We start from the raw sequence: 21,945 nt of genomic DNA on the forward strand, positions 1-21,945 counted from the left end.
ATTTCCCTCTCCCTCTCCATCCCTCATTCATCTCAGACTCTAACCACACCCTCTTGAGCCACGCCAATTTAAGCCACGCCCACGTTGACGCATAAACCACACCCATTTTCGCGCGCCGCACTTGTATATTTGCCCTAAGCCATGCCTACAAACGAATGCCCCGCCCCCTAATTATTGTACAGCTCCGCCTACAGCCACAAAAGTGTCCCACATTTTTTTCTTACAATGTTGGCAACTATGTGTAATCGCGCTGGTTCCCGCATCGCACAAGTGTGAACCTAGGCTCAAGTAGAGTTGCCACCTCATCCCTTTAAACCCGAACACATATGAATTACACAGGTTCTGAGGCTAATTAAATGCAGATAAGGCAACAAGTGAGTTTAATAACCACCTTAATCAGCCACAGAACCTGTGTAATTCATATGTGTTCGGGTTTAAAGGGATGAGGTGGCAACTCTAGGCTCAAGCTAGTGGGTAAATATAACAACCGCAGCCAATAGTATTTCTTAAGGGAAGGTCACCAATTGCTAGCTAAGAGGGTAATGAGGTTAATTTTTTTTTTGCCACAAGGATATTTGAAAAGACCTTATGCAACACTCAGCAGCCATTAGTGCCTGATGCTTCCAGGGAAGGACAGGCAGCTTTTTGCATGGGGGCAAACACAACCTACCTCATAATAGGCTGAGGAGGTAGGTAATAAGTGCCACGTATGAATATAAAGTCTTGGAAACTCCAGTCAGTTGGAAAACAATGATTGCTTTTTTTGCGTATGACATACGAAGATAGCCAACGTGTTTTGGAATTTTAAAATCATAACATATATATAGCGGGTAAAATAAGTAGTGAACACATCACCAAGGTGCTATTGACATGAAATGTTCACCACATGTCGGTAACAACCCATGCAATCCATACATACAAAGACACCAAAACAAATAAGTTCAGAAATGAAGTTCTGTGTAATAAAAAAAACACAGGGAAAAAGTATTGAACATGCTAACTGAAGTGTATTTAATACTTCAAGACACCTTCTGTATGGAGGAACTAGTCCATGCATTGCTCACGTGTGATTTTGGCCCATTCTTCCACACAGTCTTCAAATCTTGAAGTCTCCATGGGTTCTATGAACTCTGATCTTAAAGAGATGTTCTGGCCCCCCCACGAAAAAAATACTGTAGCTGCTGACTTTTAATATTAGGACACTTACCTGTCCAGGGTTCCCACGATGTCGGCACCACAGCCAATTTTTGGAACGGCTGTTGGGTGCTGCCGCCGCCATTCCTGGTAAGGCTTCACAGCCGGTTCTCTACTGCGTGTGCTCGAAGCGTGCTGCGCTTTCTAATTGGTCCAGCAGCAGAGGAAGGAGGAGGGGGGCCAAACTTCCGAGGGACGGCACCACCACTTCCGTCTTTGGAAGTGGGGAAGGGGTACCTGTCAAAAACAGGTACCCCTCCCCCCTGAAAGGTGCCAAACGTGGCACCGGAGGGGGGGCGGGAACGGGGACAGATAAGCGGAAGTTCCACTTTTAAGTGGAACTCCGCTTTAAGTTCATTCCATAGCGGTGGCGGCTGGTGCTCAAAATTTTTTTGGGGGGGGGGGGCGCAAATAAACTGAAAAAAAATTTGCTTCCCTAACACAACACTGAGTAATCAGGGAACGCACAGCATTGCGCCCGCTGATTACCATTTAGAAACCTATTAGAACCCACGGCTCTAATCAGGACGCCTACTAGAGCCCACGGCTCTAATCGGGCGCTTTAAAAAAAATGCCGCTGTAATTCATATGCCCGGCGCCCGACAAGGGGTCGGGCACATGAATAGGGGGTGGCAGCGGTGACCATAGATATATTCATACAATGCATGAATCTGTCTATGGTGAGAGAGAGTGACAGGAGAGGGGGGGGCGGCGCTCCTGCGCCCTTTATGGACCCTTTATGAACACCGCCACTGTTCCATAGATTTAATATTTGATTCAAGTCATTTGATTGGCTGGGCCATTCTAGCAGCTTTATTTTCTTTCTTTGAAACCAATTGAGAGTTTCCTTGGCTTTGTGTTTGGTGATCATTGTCTTGCTGAAATGTCCATCTTGGTTTCATCTTCATCATCCAGGTAGATAGCAGCAAATTTTTATCAAGAATGTCTTGGTACATTTTTCCATTCATCCTTCCTTCAATGATATGAAGTTTGCCAGTACCGTATGGTGAAAAACAGCCCCACACCATGATGTTCCCACCTCCAAACAGTGTGTATGGGGGGGGGGGTTGGCTGTTGCATTCTCCCTGTGTCCACCTGCTGGGTGATTGATGTGATCAGTCACCTGTTATAAGTAAGCCAAACGCTCTGTCCTTTGCTTGTGATAGCAAATGATACCTGTGTTGTTGCTGATTGAGCTCCCTGTCTGTTTGCCCAGCTTTACTAGTTTGGATTTCCCTGTATATGACTTCGGACTGGATTATTGGACTATTCCCTGAACTCAGCCTGCCTTTTAGCTGGACTGTCATTGAACCACGCTACCAGTCTGCTAACTGCAAGTAGTCTGTTTGTCTGCCCTGGTGTGGTGGCCAGGCACTATAGCATTGTGTATAAGTCCTGGGGGCAAACAAGTACTGGTAGGCCTGCTTGCTTTAAGGGAACAGGGGCTGCTTTAGGTGAAGCATACATTAGCCAGCTATAGTGTCTGACCACCTGCGTTGGGGTAGACGTGACACTCTATCAGAAATCTTGCAAGGAGCACCTGGTCGTGGCTGGTTTATGGTGAAAATATGTTCTTTCCACTTCCGGTTAATGGCCCCAACAGTGATCGCTGGAACAATCAGAAGTTTAGAACTTCTTCCCTTATTTGCAACAATAGGGTTGTGAAGGTCTTGAGAGAGCTCTTTGCTTTTACCCATCATGAGATGTTTCTTGTGTGACACCTTGGTAATGAGACAACTTTTTACAGGCCATCAGTTGAGACTGAACCAACTGATATTGCACTGACAAGGGGCAGGATTTATTCCTATTTACTGATAGATTTCAGCTGGTGTCTTGGCTTTTCATGCCCTTTTGCACCTCCCTTTCTTGTTCAATACTTCTTCCCTGTGTCATTACATTTTATGACACATAACTTAATTTCTGAAATTATTTATTTTAGTTTCTTTGTATGTATGGATTGCATGGGTTGTTACCAACATGTGGTACAAATGTCATGTCAATAGCACCTTTAGAAATATATTTACCTAGAAAAATGTTCAATACTTATTTTACCGACTGTATACACAGTATCTCACAAAAGTGAGTACACCCCTCACATTTTTGTAAATATTTTATTATATCTATATTAGTAGTACTAATTCACCCAGCATAGATTTCTAAGAGTAAAGATATGCAGACATACCAGTAGGTGATTAGTGTAACTTTATATACAGTGGGGACGGAAAGTATTCGGACCCCCTTAAATTTTTCACTCTTTGTTATATTGCAGCCATTTGCTAAAATCATTTAAGTTCATTTTTTTTCCTCATTAATGTACACACAGCACCCCATATTGACAGAAAAACACAGAATTGTTGAAATTTTTGCAGATTTATTAAAAAAGAAAAACTGAAATATCACATGGTCCTAAGTATTCAGACCCTTTGCTCAGTATTTAGTAGAAGCAAGTTTTTCACACCTGGATTTGGAGATCCTCTGCCATTCCTCCTTGCAGATCCTCTCCAGTTCTGTCAGGTTGGATGGTAAACGTTGGTGGACGGCCATTTTTAGGTCTCTCCAGAGATGCTCAATTGGGTTTAAGTCAGGGCTCTGGCTGGGCCATTCAAGAACAGTCACGGAGTTGTTGTGAAGCCACTGGAGAAGGTTTTCGTCCAGGATTTCCCTTTACTTGGCCGCATTCATCTTTCCCTCGATTGCAACCAGTCGTCCTGTCCCTGCAGCTGAAAAACACCCCCACAGCATGATGCTGCCACCACCATGCTTCACTGTTGGGACTGTATTGGACAGGTGATGAGCAGTGCCTGGTTTTCTCCACACACACCGCTTAGAATTAAGGCCAAAAAGTTCTATCTTGGTCTCATCAGACCAAAGAATCTTTCTTCTCACGATCTTGGAGTCCTTCAGGTGTTTTTTAGAAAACTCCATGCGGTCTTTCATGTGTCTTGCACTGAGGAGAGGGTTTTGTCGGGCCACTCTGCCATAAAGCCCCGACTCCCATCTTCCGAATGCTTCTCTGGAGCTCAGCCACAGTGATCTTTGGGTTCTTCTTTGCCTCTCTCACCAAGGCTCTTCTCCCCCGATAGCTCAGTTTGGCCAGACGGCCAGCTCTAGGAAGGGTTCTGGTCTTCCCAAACGTCTTCCATTTAAGGATTATGGAGGCCACTGTGCTCTTGGGAACCTTAAGTGCAGCAGAAATTTTTTTGTAACCTTGGCCAGATCTGTGCCTTGCCACAATTCTGTCTCTGAGCTCTTCAGGCAGTTCCTCTGACCTAGTACATAATAATCAGTGTAGCGCTGGACATAAAAAGCAAATAATCAATGTGACTAGTGACTAAAAAAATATTGTGAGAAAAAAAAAAAAAAAAGGTAAAAAGTGCAGCATTAAACTAATAATACAGTGCCAAAAATATAGTATAAACACACATAGATTATTTGTCTAGGGTTTATATCTGAATAAGATGAATAATAAAGTTCTAATGAGTGGTAAAATAAAAGTTCAAAGAAGTGTCCCAAATAACAATGTGTTGATTCCAAAGAAATCCAGAAAAGATGTTTTTGCAGGGTTCGGGAATATTTGATCCACCTCTCGTGCGGCCCACCACCAAATGGTAAAATTGAAGGCTTACCGAAAAGCCTGCGACCGCCCTTATTCAGGGGGGTCAAAACAGGCTTAGTAGTGGGAATCTCCAAGGATGATGGACCCTCCGAACTCCCTCTCTCTTCATCAAGCAGGCAGCCCACCGCAACGGGGACACTGATATGGAAGTATGCTCCCAGGGAATCCTTTACTATTCCTTCTCAGAAAAGCCAGGTGCAGGTAAGCCACAGCTCCCAAGGGAAGAAAATAGAACAAGGACTCCAATAGTGTAGATTGTAAAAAATTGGGGGCGATTTATTAAAACTAGGATGCATTAAAGCATTAAACAGCAAAATGACAGTGAAAGGAAAAGAAAAAACTCCTTAGCGGTTTAAAATCAATCCGCGCATGCGCGTTGCGCATCAACGTTGTGACCCGTTGTGATCAACTTTTATTTTACCACTCATTAGAACTTTATTATTCATCTTATTCAGATATAAACCCTAGACAAATAATCTATGTGTGTTTATACTATATTTTTGGCACTGTATTATTAGTTTAATGCTGCACTTTTTACCTTTTTTTTCTCACAATATTTTTCTAGTCACTAGTCACATTGATTATTTGCTTTTTATGTCCAGCGCTACACTGATTATTATGTACTTGGTCTTTGCCTTATGTCGAGGGTTTAGTGTTTAGCAGCAGGATTTTTTCAATTTTTCAAATTTGGTCATTCACGTTTCACTCATTTTATGTTTTCATATTTATGCACGTAGCGCAGTTCTTTATTTATTTTTAGTTCCTTTGACCTCATGATTCTCATTTGCTCTGACATGCACTGTGAGCTGTAAGGTCTTATATAGATAGGTATGTGGCTTTCCTAATCAAGTCCAATCAGTATAATCAAACACAGCTGGCCTCAAATGAAGGTGTAGAACCATCTCAAGGATGATCAGAAGAAATGGACAGCACCTGAGTTAAATATGTCAGTGTCACAGCAAAGGGTCTGAATACTTAGGACCATGTGATATTTCAGTTTTTCTTTTTTAATAAATCTGCAAACATGTCAACAATTCTGTATTTTTCTGTCAATATGGGGTGCTCTGTGTACATTAACCACTTACCCACAGGGCACTTAAACTCCCTTCCTAGCCAGACCAATTTTCAGCTTTCGGTGCTCTCACATTTTGAATGACAATTACTCAGTCATACAACACTGTACCCATATGAAATGTTTGTCCTTTTTTTCCACACAAATAGAGCTTTCTTTTGGTGGTATTTAATCACCGTTGGGTTTTTTATTTTTTGCGCTATAAAAGAATAAAGACTGAAAATTCTGTAAAAAAAATGAATTTTTCTTTGTTTCTGTTATAAAATTTAGCGAATTAGTAATTTTTCTTCGTAAATTTTGGCCAAAATGTATACTGCTACATATCTTTGGTAAAAATAACCCAAATCTGTGTATATTACTTGGTCTTTGCGAAAGTTATAGAGTCCAAAAGCTATGGTGCCAATATCTGAAAATTGATCACACCTGAAGTACTGACCGCCTATCTAATTTCTTGAGACCCTAACATGCCAGAAAAGTACAAATACCCCCCAAATGACCCCTTTTTGGAAAAAAGACATTCCAAGTTATTTAGAAAGATGCATGGTGAGTTTTTTGAAGTTGTCATTTTTTTTCCCACAATTCTTTGCAAAATCAAGATTTTTTTTTTCTTTTTTTTTTTTCACAAAATTATCATATTAGCAGGTTATTTCTCACACACAGCGTATGCATACCACAAATTACACCCCAAAACACATTTTGCTATTACTCCCGAGTATGGCGATACCACATGTGTGAGACTTTTACACAGCGTGGCCACATACAGAGGCCCAACATGCACGGAGCACCTTCAGGCATTCTGGAGCACCCAGGCCAATTCTGACATTTCTCTCCTACATGTAAAAATCATCATTTATTTGCTAGAAAATTACATAGAACCCCAAAACATTATATATGTATTTTTTTTAGCAAAGACCCTAGAGAATACAATGGCGGTTGTTGCAACTTTTTATATTGCATTGTATTTGCGCAGCAATTTTTTGAACGCCTTTTTTTTGGCAAAAAAAAACTGTTTTGTGCTTAAAAAAAAACAAAACAGTAAAGTTAGCCCACTGTTTTTGCATAATGTGAATGATGAAGTTATGCCGAGTAAATAGATACCTAACATGTCACCCTTCAAAATTGCACATGCTTGTGGAATGGCGCCAAACTTCGCTACTTAAAAATCCCCATAGGCGACGCTTTAAAATTTTTTACTGGTTACATGTTTTTGAGTTTCGAGGAGGTCTAGGGCGCTCTAACGTTTGCAGCGATACCTCACATGTGTGGTTTGAACACCGTTTTCATATGTGGGCGGGACTTATGTGTGCGTTCGCTTCTGCATGCGAGCACACAGGGACAGGGGCGCTTTAAAAGATTTTTTTCTTTTTATTGTTCATTTCACTTTATTTATTTTAGTTTGACACTTTTTTCCAAAAAAAAACGTTTTTTTGATCCCTTTTATTCCTATTACAAGGAACGTAAACATCTCTTGTAATAGGAATATGGCATGACAGGTCCTCTTTACAGTGAGATATGGGATCAATAAGACCCCACATCTCACCTCTAGGCTGGGAAGCCTGAAAAAAAAAAAAAAACGATCCTGGCTTTGATCGTAGCGGTAAGTCGGTAGAAGCCCCGGAGGGCGGCAGCAAGGGGGGATGTCCCCTCTCGCCTCCCGTAAGAATGGTCAAGCAGTGGAACAGCCACTATGATCATTCCTATGGTGTAGGGAATCGCCGGCTGAAAAAGCCAATATCTGAATGATGCCTGTAGCTGCACTTATCATTCAGATATCCCCGCACAGTCAAGGACGTCATATGACGGCTGGCTGGCGGGAAGTGGTTAAAACGCATTTTTTTTAACACAAAGTTGTCCATTTATACAATATTTCTAACACATGGCATGTACATACCAAAAATTACACCCCAAAATAGATTCTCCTACTCCTCCTGAGTACGGCGATACCACATGTGTGAGACTTCCACAGCCTGGCCACATACAGAGGCCGAGTATGGCCGAGTATGGCTGAGCATGGCTGAGCATGGCAGGGTATCGCAGAGTATGGCTGGGTATCACCGTGTATAGCTGTGTATAGCTATGTATTGAGGGGTAGTGCAGGGTATTAGAGTATGGAGGGATGGGAAAATTTAAAGGGGTCTGAATACTTTCCATCCCCACTGTATGATAAAGCAATAACAGGAAGAATGTATATATGTATGTCTGAGAAGAACAGTGTATATATGTATCTATATACAGTATCTCGCATAAGTGAGTACCCTTACATTTTCTTTTCATGTGACAACACTAAAGAAATGACACTTTGCTACAATGTAAAGTAGTGAGTGTACAGCTTGTATAACAGTGTAAATTTGCTGTCCCCTCAAAATAACTCACACAGAGATTAATGTATAAACCACTGCCAACAAAAGTAAGTACACCCCTAAGTGAAAATGTCCAAATTGGGCCCAAAGTGTCACATTTTGTGTGGCCACCATTATTTTCCAGCACTGCCTTAACTCTATTGGGCATGGAGTTCACCAGAGCTTCACAGGTTGCCACTGATGTCCTCTTCCACTCCTCCATTATGACATCACGGATCTGGTGGATGCCCTACAGATGCTCAATAGAGTTTAGGTCTGGAGACATGCTTGGCCAGTCCATCGCTTTTACCCTCAGCTTCTTTAGCAAAGCAGTGGTCGTCTTGGAGGTGTGTTTGGGTCTTTATCATGTTGGAATACTGCCCTGCAGCCCAGTCTCCGAAGGGAGGGGATCATATGGCGTTAAACTGGCAGTAGTGCACGCAAAATGATATGGCATTAAACTGGCAGTAACGCACGCAAAACAGGATGGTGTTAAACTGGCAGTAACTCACATAGAAGTAAATGGCATTAAACTGGCAGTAACGCACAAAACTATATGGCTTTAAACTGGCAGTAGCGCACACAGAACTATATGGTGTTAAACTAGCAGTAATGCATGCAAAATGATATGGCGTTAAACTGGCAGTGACGCACACAGAGCTATATGGCGTTAAACTGGCAGTAGTACACACAGAACTATATGGCTTTAAACTGGTAGTAACACACGCAAAACAATATGACGTTAAACTGGCAGTAACGCACACAAAACGATATTGCGTTAAACTGGCAGTAACGCACACAGAAGTAAATGGTGTTAAACTGGCAGTAACGCACACAGAAGTAAATGGTGTTAAACTGGCAGTAACGCACAAACCTATATGGCGTTAAACCGGCAGTAACGCACGCAAAACGATATGGTGTTAAACTGGCAGTAACGCACACAGAAGTAAATGGCGTTAAACTGGCAGTAACGCAATCAAATAGACATTGTTCAACCGTCACTACACGACGCTATCTGAACTGTCCCTACTCTAGCTATACACTAATGTCAAGATTACTGACATGGTCTCACTACACTACACTGAAACTATCTGAGCTGTCCCTACTCTAGCTGCACACTATGCAAAGCTGAATGATGGTCCTCCTCACTACACTCACACTATCCCTACACTGACACTAAACTAATATTCTACACTGACTATTGAAGCAAAATAGCACAGTATAGAACACCAACTAATAGCACTGAACAGAGTCCTTGTTCTATCTCTCTCCAGGCCAAAATCACACTGAAAATGGCTGCCATTGAAAGAATACTTTTATACTGTGGGGCGGGAATGAGCCTTGATTGGATAAAGTCATGATGATAGTGTCCAATCATGACTCTGACAGTGCTCTGTGCCCTGATTGGCTGAAGCTTTCACTGCTTCAGCCAATCAGGGCTTGCAATGCACTGTTCAGCGCCGCAATGCATTGTGGTCAGTTCGGGTGGCCGAACAAATGGTCGAACGACCCGTTTGTTTAGCTTTTCTCCGAACAACGAAAATTCGGCCCGAACTTATGCTCGGGCCGAACCGTTCACCCATCCCTAGTGGTCACACCGGTCTGGTTAGCCTTTTTGTATACTGTCTGGCTTGGGGAGCAAGCTATTCCTACCGCTGTCATTTTATAGCTTTCTGCACCTGACTACCAAGGATCACTGTGGAGAGCAGTTTAGTGGATGTCTATGGAATTACTTGGAGCACTTATTTGCACTTCTTTTATGTCACATTTCTTTAACACGTTTTTAATTAGTTTTCATTAATATTTGTATGATTGAGGGTCTCAGTCCTCCCTTTCTCTGCTGATTTTACTTGTTATTACTATTTTTAGCGCTGCACTCTATTTATATTATCTAGTTATGAGTTTTTATGGTATCTAGAATCTTAGTGCTGGCAGCTTTCATTTTTTGTATTTCCGAGCGTAGTGGTGTTCCCCCTTTTTACCTCATAAATTGTGGCCTGTTGAAAAAGGATTAAAAGCTGTAGTACACATGTGTGAAATTTTTGCATCTTCAGTCTCTGAAAATTCACAGATGTACTGTGGTTGCTCTCTCCCTCAGTAATTAGGGCCTAACCAAGAAAGGCTTAAAGGGTGTGCTGCAAATCTGTACAATTTTTTAAAGTTCAAAATATATGTGCAGCGCAGTCATATAGTGAACAACATTACAAAAAACTGAAAATAATCAAACAAAATGCAAAATACAAAGTCCCGTGCATCAGAACTCAACCACAGTGTGAACATAAAGTGATTTTTATTTTTTTCTTCCAATGTGTTCGGTGCCCACCACCTTCTTGTAAAGTGCCAGCTCACCTCCAATATCTGACCCCACTACAGAGTCATCATAGCCTTAGTGAATTCCTTACTAGATGGTACTGAAACATTCCTTCCACTATTGCCCCTGAATCATGCTACTTCACTTCTTGGTTCCCGATCATCAATAAGACATGTCATAGAATACAAATAGAGAAACCATAGTGCTCTCTGCTTCCAAACATTTATTAAAATTGAACAAGGGATTAAAAACACTCACATGGGTACATAAAAAACAAGCATATGATCAGCTCACCACGTTGACACAAATGGCAAGAAAAGACGTCGTAGGCTCCGTCCATCTATATGCATTACGACCTCCTCGACTTCTTGAGCAGAAAATATAGGAACTGTCACTTTATGTTCACACTGCGGTTGCGTTCTGATACACGGTACTTTGTATTTTGCATTTTGTTTGGTTTGATTATTTGCATTTTTTTGTAATGTTATTCTCTATATGACTTCGTTGCACGTATATTTTGCACTTTTTTTTTTTTTTGAGGAGAGTTCTGGTGGACACACTCAAGTAGGTGTTAGCAGCAGTCTTATGCCCCGTACACACGGTCGGATTTTCCGACGGAAAATGTGTGATAGGACCTTGTTGTCGGAAATTCCGACCGTGTGTAGGCTCCATCACACATTTTCCATCAGATTTTCCAACACACAAAGTTTGAGAGCAGGCTATAAAATTTTCCGACAACAAAATCCATTGTCGGAATTTCCGATCGTGTGTACACAAATCCGATGCACAAAGTGCCACGCATGCTCAGAATAAATAAAGAGATGAAAGCTATTGGCTACTGCCCCGTTTATAGTCCCAACGTATGTGTTTTACGTCACCTCGTTCAGAATGATCGGATTTTCTGACAACTTTGTGTGACCGTGTGTATGCACGACAAGTTTGAGCCAACATCCGTCAGAAAAAAATCCTAGGATTTTGTTATCGGAATGTACGATCAATTTCCGACCGTGTGTACGGGGCATTAGTCTATGTTAGAATGTTAATACATCATTAATAACGCAAAGACGATAAACGATAGAATGGAAATTTAAACAGCACAAACGCAGCACTAACCAACCAGTCTGGTTTTGTGTCATTTGGCTGTTGTAGGGGGGCTAGGTGATGTCATAGTCTGGAAAAAAACAATTGGTAATATCTTAAAAATAAAAACAGCACAAATGTAAAATTTTATGGCACAAAACAGCACAATCGTAGCACTAAAGAAACACACTTGAGTTTTTATTTGTGCTGATTGTAGGGGGGTAGCTTCGATGTGCAATTTGCTTGTTCTATTCCTCATAAATTGTGACCTATCCAAAAAGTTCTAAAAGCTGTGGTGCGAATCTGTCAAAATGTTCCATCTTCATTCATTCTCCCAAAAAAGACACCATTTTTTTCCATTCCACAAACAATGTGCTTGCACTCTTCCTCTTTTGAAATAAGTGATTGCGTTCAGACCTACTTTAAACCTGAAAGGCACCCTGTTCTTTTCTGGAATACTTAGGCAAACAGAAAAGAAATACAGTAAATGCATGAAGATGCATAGCATCTGGAGAGAAGTTCCTGATATGTGAAACCAGGACTGCATTTTTGCTCCTCCACATATGTGGATTGGTTCATCTCTTGTTTTTTTTAAGAAATAATTGCAATCTTTTTTTTTCTAGAATATCAATCATCCTGGAATCAGCCAACTAATAATATCACATCACAAGAAAGAAAGTCAGTGATCCTTACCTGCTCCTACACCCTTCCTAGTGATCGGTATACAGAGAGAGATGTTGTGCGGGTCAATGTATACTGGAGAGTGGGGAATATAACCGGACCGTACGCCTACCACCCCTACCGGGAAATGGTTCATTCTACATATAGACATCGGACATTCATAACAGAGATGACTAATCTAATGATAAATGATGTGACAAAGGCAGATAATACTTCATTTCACTGCTTTGTGGTGGTCAAACGTTGTGCAGGTGACTACCAATATGATGATGATATTCAGTATGGAGGAGGAACCAGACTAATCATCAACGGTAAAGTAAATGGGTATTGATCTCCAAATTTTAAATTTCTCTGTATGTCTGGCACTAATCAATAATGGTAACAAAAAATAGTTTTGTTTAGTAGAGAGCTTTTTCATTTTTTTTTTTGTTTGTTTCATAAGTTTTTATTGAGTGAACACAAAAAAAAAAACATCATATAACAATCCATTGTAACATTTTTAATGCATTAATGTACATTAAGTAAGGGCATCGTTCTGAGTCTGATGGTTATATTCTATTAGTAGTTAAGAGTCATTAGTAAGCATCAGGAAAGAACATTCTATGTTATTCATCTATATTTTAAACATACACGTTTTTTTTTTTCTCGTTATTTTTTCCGGTTTTTATTGTACCTTTAAAGATGAAAATGTATTATTTTGAAATTAGTAATGTAGTTTCATTAAGTGTCATTTTGTGGCTGTTTTTAAATAATAATAATTAAAAAAATAAATTAAAAAAAAAAGGAGAGGAGGAGGAAGGGAAAGAATAGGGAGGTGGTGGGGATAGAGAGTAGTTCTTTTATTCTTTTCTCTCATCCTCTAATGTCCAGTGTAGTCTATTTTTTTTTCCTTTCTTTGCAGTAATTATGCAGTGATTGCTTCATAGGCCAAGGAGGATTTGAATTGAGTCTAGTTATTCCATGTGTAGGTGAATTTTGAACTTTTTTCCTGTGAGATGCTAATGAGTTCTTCTATTTTGTCTGTTATTGATTCTGCAGAACCATTCTTTTTTGGGTGTAACAGTTGAGCGCTAGTGACATGGTATACAATGTCTCGCTGCATTGATCATGAACATGGATAAGGATTTAACATACCGTTTCCTGGGAATGGTGGTGTGATGTAGAAGATATTGCACTGCAGTAAAGTGTAGATTTTCAGATGTGACTAAAGAAATGGTGTCATGGACCATCTTCCAGAAATCCTGGATTTTGGGGCATGACCACCATATGTGCAGCATTGATCCCTCCTCTTTTTCACATCTCCAGCATCTATCTGACGTCTGGGATGAGAATTTATTTAATAAAACAGGTGTTCTGTACCTTCTTGTGAGAATTTTGCACCCACATTCTTGAGTCGCTTCGTTTAAGGATCCTTTGTGAGCATACATGTATATGGTTTCCCATTCAGTGTTTGTTAAATTGATAGAGTTCTTGTTCCCATGCTTGGCATGACGACGTACTGGAGAAGTCTGTTTTGTCTTCAAAGAGAGGTATAAAGAATTGATATGAGATGTCTCTGAGGAGTTTTGTGTTTTTTTTTTTTTTCTAACAGAGGTATTCAAGACTCGTAGGGGGTCTTATCCATGCCTGGGTTGTTTCTCTTCTAGTTAAAAAATGCTTAATTTGCATATAATTCCATTGTGGGATTGAGTTTGGCTTAAGTTCATCCCTGGATAAAAGGGTATTCTTTTTAAAGAAGTGTTTGGAAAAGACTTCTTTATGGGGCCAGATTTTTGAGAGATAGTTTTGTTCTAGGCCTGGGGGGAAGTCTGGGTTGGATCTCAGTGGTGTGAGGGGGCCTAGCCACGGTGTTGGGTTGTTGGTTTTGAAAGTTTTGTGGAATATATCTAATGTTGGGCCTATCACAGGGTGTGATTTGATGCTTGGGGGATGGTAGTTTGGATGTATCCAAGGTAGAGATTTCAAGTTTTGAGGGAATTGTATGTGTTCCAATATTACCCAGTCTTTGACTGACTGATGTATGTTCCAGTCTAGTATTCTTGCTAAAAGTGATGCCTGGTAATATTTGCGTAAGTCAGGGAGTGCTACTTATTCCTCCATTCAGCTTGGGTAGAGTAAAGCTGGCCATACACCTATAGATTATCTGCAGATTTTCTATGGTTAGATGGAAAAAGTGCAACAAATTTCTCCATGTTCACTAAACTGTGTGGATGGAGGAATCTCCCACTTTTTCCATCTAACCATAGAAGATCTGCAGATAATCTATAGGTGTATGGCCATCTTTAGTCTTGTGTATTGTATATGTAGGTTGAACAGGCTCGCCGGAAAGAAGCAAAGAATGTTGCTGGTATTCGAATGGGAATGGTTTGCATAATGTATAGGAATCTGGGTGGTAATGTCATTTTGATTAAGGAGGCTCTGCCAAACCAGGATTCATTTAATGAATTCTAACGTTTCAGGTCCTCGTATGTTTCTTTAAGGACAGGGGTGAAGCTGCAATTGAATAGATCTAGTAGTTTAGTGGAAATTTGAATACCTAAATAGGTTATTGTATTCTTGGCACAAGTAAAGGGAACGTTTTTTTGGCATAGTGACACTGAGTCTGGGGGTAGTGTGATATTTAGGGCATGTGATTTAGAGTGGTTGGTTTTTAAGGTAGATATAGATTGGAAATTTTCTAGGTCTTATAGGAGATTTGGAATTGATATATGTGGTTCAGAGAGGAACAATAGCATATCGTCAGCAAATGCTGCAATTTTCTATGTATGATCATAGGACTGCATATCTTCTCCCTCTTGTTTACCTCTTCCCAACCATACAGTATCTTCAACTTACGTCCCAAGAACAATACTCTGAATAGAGTCCCTGGATAGACTGATGGGAATTCCCCCCCCGGGTGATCTTTAGCACCCTCAGCCATTGAAGACACTGTTTCTCTGGGTATGCACTCATGTGTACATTCGAGCGACCATCCATGTTTGCCAAAAGAAGGTCCTCTTCCATTCCTTTTCTTCTGTTGGGTGTAGCAGCCTCTCCTTTTTAGATGTGCAGGTTCCCACAGTGGTGTTCTTTCATCCCTCCTCCTTTTAAGGCAGGTTCCTCTCCCCAAAAGGGGAGAGTGTTTAAGCTGTATCAGCAACTACATTCTGTACTCCTTTGCTGTCCTCTTCCCATCAGCAAGCATGACAGGAAGCAAGTGACCCACAGTTATATAGGCCTGTTAGTCCCTGCCCATGCAAATTAATGATAGGCTAAGGATGACCTATACCACTAACTACATCCTGTATCAAATCAACCTGTCCTCCAGCACCTCTCACTGGTCAGACTAGACATCACTTTAGCAGAATGCAGGTGGTCACACCTCCCCATCCTACACTATCATTCCTCCCAGTAAAACAAACCCAGTCAGGGTAATGCCTGAAATTTACACTAATGCCCCGTACACACGGTCGGATTTTCCGACGAAAAATGTGTGATAGGACCTTGTTGTTGGAAATTACGACCGTGTGTAGGCTCCATCACACATTTCCCATCGGATTTTCCGACACACAAAGTTTGAGAGCAGGATATAAAATTTTCCGACAACGAAATCCGTTGTCGGAAATTCTGATCGTGTGTACACAAATCCGACGGACAAAGTGCCACGCATGCTCAGAATAAATAAAGAGATGAAAGCTATTGGCCACTGCCCCGTTTATAGTCCCGACGTACGTGTTTTACGTCACCGCGTTCAGAATGATCGGATTTTCCGACAACTTTGTGTGACCGTGTGTATGCAAGACAAGTTTGAGCCAACATCCGTTGGAAAAAATCCTAGGATTTTGTTGTCGGAATGTCCGAACAAAGTCCGACCGTGTGTGAGGGGCATTAGTCTAAACCTCTCTAGGTTTAGGCCGATACATATTCTTCTACATATTTTTAGTAAAAAAAAACGCAGTAAGCATTTGGTTTGCGCAAAAGTTATAGCGTCTACAAAATAGGGGAAAGTTTTATGGCATTTTTATTAATATTTTTTTTTACTAGTAATAGCGGCGATCAGCGTTTTTTTTTTTTTTTATCGTGACTACGACATTATGGCGGACAGATCGGACACTTTTGGCATGATTTTGGGACCACTCACATTTATACAGCGATGCATTGATTACTGTGTAAATGTGACTGGCAGTGAAGGGGTTAACCAATAGGTGGTGCTGTAGGCGTTAAAGGTGTCCTAGGGAGTGATACTAACTGTGGGCTACGTGTGACATGACACTGATCACCGCTCCCGATTACAGGGAGCTGTGATTAGTGTCAGTGTCACTAGGCAGAACGGGGAAATGCTTGTTTGCATCTGCATTTCCCTGTTCTTCCTCTCCATGAGACGATCGCGGGTATCCCCACAGATTCGATGTCCGCGGGGATACCCACGATCGTCTCCCGGAGAGGAAGAACGGGGAAATGCTGATGTAAACAAGCATTTTACACTCATGGAGATCACACTCACGGAGGTCGTGGCGGGCGCGCGCGCCCACAAACTGCTTCATAAAGGGCAACGTACAGGTACGTTAATCTGGCTGTACGCGCCCTTCTGCCGACGTATATATGTGGGAATGCGCAAAAAGTACAGCAGGCGCGACTCTTGAATCGAAAAGAAAAAAAGAGGGCGCACCAGCCTCGTGCATTATCCTTCAGTAAATTTATTTAAAAAGCATAATTAAAATCTACTCACAAGGGTAGAAATAAGTCACGCATATAGTGATCCTAAGGCAATTGGTCCACTGGTAGCAGTTTCCAGGTCCTAGGAGGACGTACGAACCGCAGCTGGCTGACGCGTTTCGAAGGTGTCCCTTCTTCAGAGCGACTCTTAAAAACATGCTGCACCAGACCTCATGCATAGCTCCCAACTGTCCCTGATTTGGAGCAATGTCCCTCTGTCCCTCTTTCCTCCTCATTTGTCCCTCATTTTGGTCTGATCTATATAGTTGTATATAAAATGCACTATTTACTTTTCAAAAAGTGTTTCCCAGAGCTAAATCTTGGATCCAAATCCTAAATTGCTGCATTTGTAAATTTTAATAGCCAATATAAAGGAATAGTAGTGGTAAAAAAAAGCACTTGTGGGTTTAACCAATCTTGTTTTTGGGGGTTTAATTCTCCTTTAAGGGGTGGGGGGGCGTGTCCTATGCCTACATTCTTTTGCTATTAGGTGTCCCTTATTCCCATCTCAAAAAGTTGGGAGGTGTGCTCATGGCACCTGAACGGGTCAGACAGAGGGCAGTGCCTTCCCATGCAATGTGGGAAATGCGTGTGGAAATGCTCGTTTCCCGCACTGCAAGTGGTATGAAAGGGCCATCAAACTACAAAAAACTTTTTTTGTGGGTTACCCTTGTGTGTACGGGACAAACTCCTATGTATTTGCAGGCATTACATCTTTGGAGAAGATGTTAGCAGCAGAAGTTCTTACAGTGGTTTCCTCCAGCAATGGTCGAGATAAGTCTGCCATAATCTGAAAATATAATGTGCACACTTGCAAATTAAGGTGAAAGCTCTGGGTATTCTAATTTTATCTGCGTTCCACTTTAACTAACTTGTCTTGTAGGTTTGCTGACCACATTATGTTTATTTATTGCAGTATTTTTTTACTTTTTGGTTGCATTTTTCCTGGTCAGATGACGTGGCAGGCCACACTACTAATGGGGAAAATTATTCTGCTGAAGACAGAAGGACACTTATGATCATTATTGTTGTCTCCTCAATCACTATCATGATTATCCTCATAGTAATCTTGATCATTTTGAAGGTAAAAGGTGAGTAAACTTAATATAGTTACATAGTAGTTACATAGTTGGCAAGGTTGAAAAAAGACACAAGTCCATCAAGTCCAACCTATTACATTGTATATCCCTGTATGTTGTGATCGTTCAGGTGCTTATCTAATAGTTTTTTGAAATTATTGATGCTCCCCGCTGAGACCACTGCCTGTGGAAGGGAATTCCACATCCTAACCGCTCTTACAGTAAAGAACCCTCTACGTAGTTTAAGGTTAAACCTCTTTTCTTCTAATTTTAGTGAATGGCCGCGAGTCTTTTTAAATTCCCTTTCGTGGAAAAGTTTTATCCCTATTGTGGGGTCACCAGTACGGTATCTGTACATTGAAATCAAATCCCCTCTCAAGCGGGTTGAACGAAAAAAACTTATAGTGTGTACCCAGCTTTACTCTTCCATTGTGTGAACAGTCACATAAAACCGCTTCCTCTACACCAGTCATGGGGCAGCACATTCTTTGACATCAACACATACAATGCACAACCAGCAGTCCTGCATTGTACATGAGGATGTTGAGGGTCCACCCAAATTCTGGAAACGGTATATAGCGGTGACCAAAGAATAAGGTAAGTATTACTCTACTTCAGCTATTCCTAACCAGGGTTCCATGGAACCCTAGTTTTCCTCCAGAGGTTGCCATGGGTTCCTTGAGTTGTGGCTGATTGACCTTCCATTTGATGGTGCCTACATAGTTTTGAATCCAAAACAACTTGGCAGAGCCAGAAGCATGGCACCAAATATATTTTTTAGCTATTTGTAAGGGTGGCTTTCTGACCACCACTGTAAGGGTTTCATTCTCCCTACTGACTGACTAATATAAGGGGCATGTTTGCCATTGACCAACAATAACTTGATTTTTAGCAGGAGTTCCCCCAAACCTGAAAACTATTTTAGGGGTTCCTCTAAATGAAAAAGATTGAGAAAGACTGCTCTTATGTATAACTCCTCTAGACCAGACAAAGCATTTACTCCTAGTTATTGGAGATGGGTGCAACATACTACTGGTATTTTATGGCTTACTGGAGATTATCTTTAAGTAGGCATGGTTTAACACTATCACAAATGTTATAATTCATTCTTTCAGTAGCCATATAACCAACCCTACCTGATATCCACTATTACTGTTGGTGTATTCCAAAGAATATCTTGTATATGTAAGATATGTTTCATCAAATGAGTTCTAAATGGTAGAATGCAAAAAAATATAAACGTGAACTTGACAAATTCCACGTTCACATGCGAACATGTGTGTTTTTTTTCTTTTGGTGGTTGATGTTTAACCCATGTGCTGTTACTGGTCAATGTCATGTCATTTTCATGGTCAGTGCCATTGTCAGTACACACTCTTACCTGAGCACATCTTTCATGTTTTTTTTTTTTTAATTTGTCTGTTCATTCCTTGTAGGTGTCATTTGTAAAAAGAAAACAAATTTGTAAGTATAATTTTTGCAGTTCTTCGCTCTTCTACAGCTACATTTTATTTTTCTTATCTTACAATGATGGACCATTTGTTGTTGAACAATTATGCTTTAAAGTAACCTTGTCATTATACAAAATTGTTTAAACCCAGGCATACCTGTAAAAGAAAAGTGTACATACTCACCTTTGTTTGATGCCTGTGCACCAAACTCTGCTCAAGTCCTCCTGAGAAATCCTCTACTAAAGTCCAAAGGCAAACAGGTCCTTACAGGGGCTTCAATCTAAAGGATCCCCCAAAGCTCTCATTCGTTCTTCCATCTGACCTCTACCCATTACAGAATAAAGTAGTAATGTGGAAGTCAGCAGGTGAAATCAAAGGTGAGTATGTACATTGTTCTTTATCATGTATTGCGAGGGAGGCCCTTTCACTGTAAGAATATAGGAACATGTGACACGGGATTTGCATTTAAAGTTAATGCGAGGTTTGGAACTATTATTTCAGAGTGGAGAAAGCTGTGTTTTTGGCTTTCTCCAGATTCTGTAGTTCTCGATCATGTCTGGGTTTTGCTAGATGCCTGCAACCTGGCTGACTACACAGGTGTGCAGTGTTCTCGGGTCTGAGAACTGCTCAGAGCTTCCAGTTTGGAGACAGCTTCCATTGTGGGAGACAGAAGGTCTCACTCGGGGTCAGGGGGCCCCAGCCTGAAGCAAAGAGACAGAGGTCTCATAGAGGGGTCAGAGGCCCCAGCCTGATGCCAAGAGACAGAGGTTTCATTGAGGAGACAGAGGACCCAGCCAGAAGCCAAGAGACAGAGGGTCTCATTGAGGAGACAGAGGACCCAGCCAGAAGCCAAGAGACAGAGGGTCTCATTGAGGATACAGAGGGGCCCAGCCAGAAGCCAAGTGACAAAGGGTCTCATTGAGGGGTCAGAGGAAACAGCCATAATTCTGGAGGCAGAGGTCTCAATTCCAATTCCATAGGTGGGCTGTGTAGCAGGGCACTGTGATTAAAAGCTAGAGGGCCAAGTGTTCCAGGAGAGCTGGACAACACAATTAAAGGGGACTGGTAAAAGCAGCAGCAGTACTGCCAACAGGTGAGCCAGGTGGCTTGGTATTTTCGTTTGTGCACATTTTGTGGATGTAACCCCTGTGTGGGCAACTGATGTACATATGAACTTTCTGTTTATTGAATAAATGTGGGCTGCCGCATCCTAAAATACAGTTTTGGACTAGGGCAACTCATTGCAAAAGCACCTACTGCTTGAGTCTATTCACCCCAATCTCATAGTGTGTTTTGGTTTAAACCAGGGGTCTCCAAACTTTTCAAACAAAGGGCCAATTTATTGTCCTTTCAGTGAGAGGAATAGTCCCCCAAGGAATAAAGGCTAGCAAAGGGCCACATCTGGCCCTCTGCCGCAATTTGGAGACCCATATTGCAACAGGGTTCCCTTAACTACCTCCGGCCTGCTGTATAGTAAAATGACAGCAGGCGGGATCCCCTCTCATTCTGGGGCACCATCATATGACGTTGCCTCAGTGTCACCGATCTCGCACGCCCGTGTCCCTAGGACACACACCGCAACCCTGATCTCGGTAATGAACCAATGACACAGCTCTTTACCAGCTGTGTCATTTACACATCGGCTGTGTTCAATTATCAGTGCCCTGTTTATCAGTGCAGCCCAATCAGTGCCACCAATCAGTGCCACCAATTAGTTCCCATCAGTGACACCAATCTGTGCTGCCTTTCAGTGCCTGTTTATCAGTGCCGCCAATCAGTGCCTATCAGAGCCATCTATCATTGCCCATCAGTGCCACCCATCAGTGCTCATCAGTGCCGCATATCAGTGCCCATTAGTGTGGTATATTAGTGCCTCCTCATCAGTACCACCTCATCAGTGCCCATCGGTGCCGCCTCATCAGCGCACATCAGTGAAGAAAAAAAAAAATTACTTATTTACAAATATTTCTGATAGAAACTAAGAGGAACTTTTTTTTTCTTTTTTCTGTTTATTTTCGTTTATTTATGCAAAAAACCCAATGGTGATTAAATACCACCAAATTCTTACTGGAAACAGAAGGTTGTTTGCTTGACACGGGCGCCATTATGAGAACACTGCATTTTCTTAATGTATACAAAAGGTCCTCTGATTGGACAAGGTGGATTGATGGTGTGATGAGGTCACTATCACCACCTTTTTCAATCAGAAAACACTTGGCATTTATTGAGAAATGTGTTCTGTGAATGTTGCCTGCACCTGACTATTGACAAACGACCACTTATGCCATGTACACACGACCGGACTTTTCGACTGGACTGGTCCGACGGAGCAAAATCCGTCGGACAGTCCGACCGTGTGTGGGCATCATCTGACCTTCAGCAGACCTTTTCTGTCGAAAATCAGACAGACTTTAGATTTGGAACATG

At 41.5% G+C, this 21,945-nt stretch overlaps 1 protein-coding gene across 2 annotated transcripts in view; it reads left to right on the forward strand.

Moving 5' to 3' along the window:
- The window catches only part of LOC141133510 (uncharacterized), an 84,967-nt gene that overhangs the window by 42,872 nt on the left and 20,150 nt on the right, over positions 1-21,945 (forward strand). For both annotated transcript variants that reach the window (XM_073622932.1, XM_073622933.1), the window contains 3 exons: positions 12,236-12,604; positions 17,942-18,079; positions 19,504-19,531. In XM_073622932.1, the coding sequence (XP_073479033.1) occupies positions 12,236-12,604; positions 17,942-18,079; positions 19,504-19,531 (535 nt within the window). The remainder of the gene's footprint in view (positions 1-12,235; positions 12,605-17,941; positions 18,080-19,503; positions 19,532-21,945) is intronic.

This window comes from Aquarana catesbeiana, linkage group LG03, assembly GCF_042186555.1.
Source record: "Aquarana catesbeiana isolate 2022-GZ linkage group LG03, ASM4218655v1, whole genome shotgun sequence".
NCBI classification, from domain to species: domain Eukaryota; kingdom Metazoa; phylum Chordata; class Amphibia; order Anura; family Ranidae; genus Aquarana; species Aquarana catesbeiana.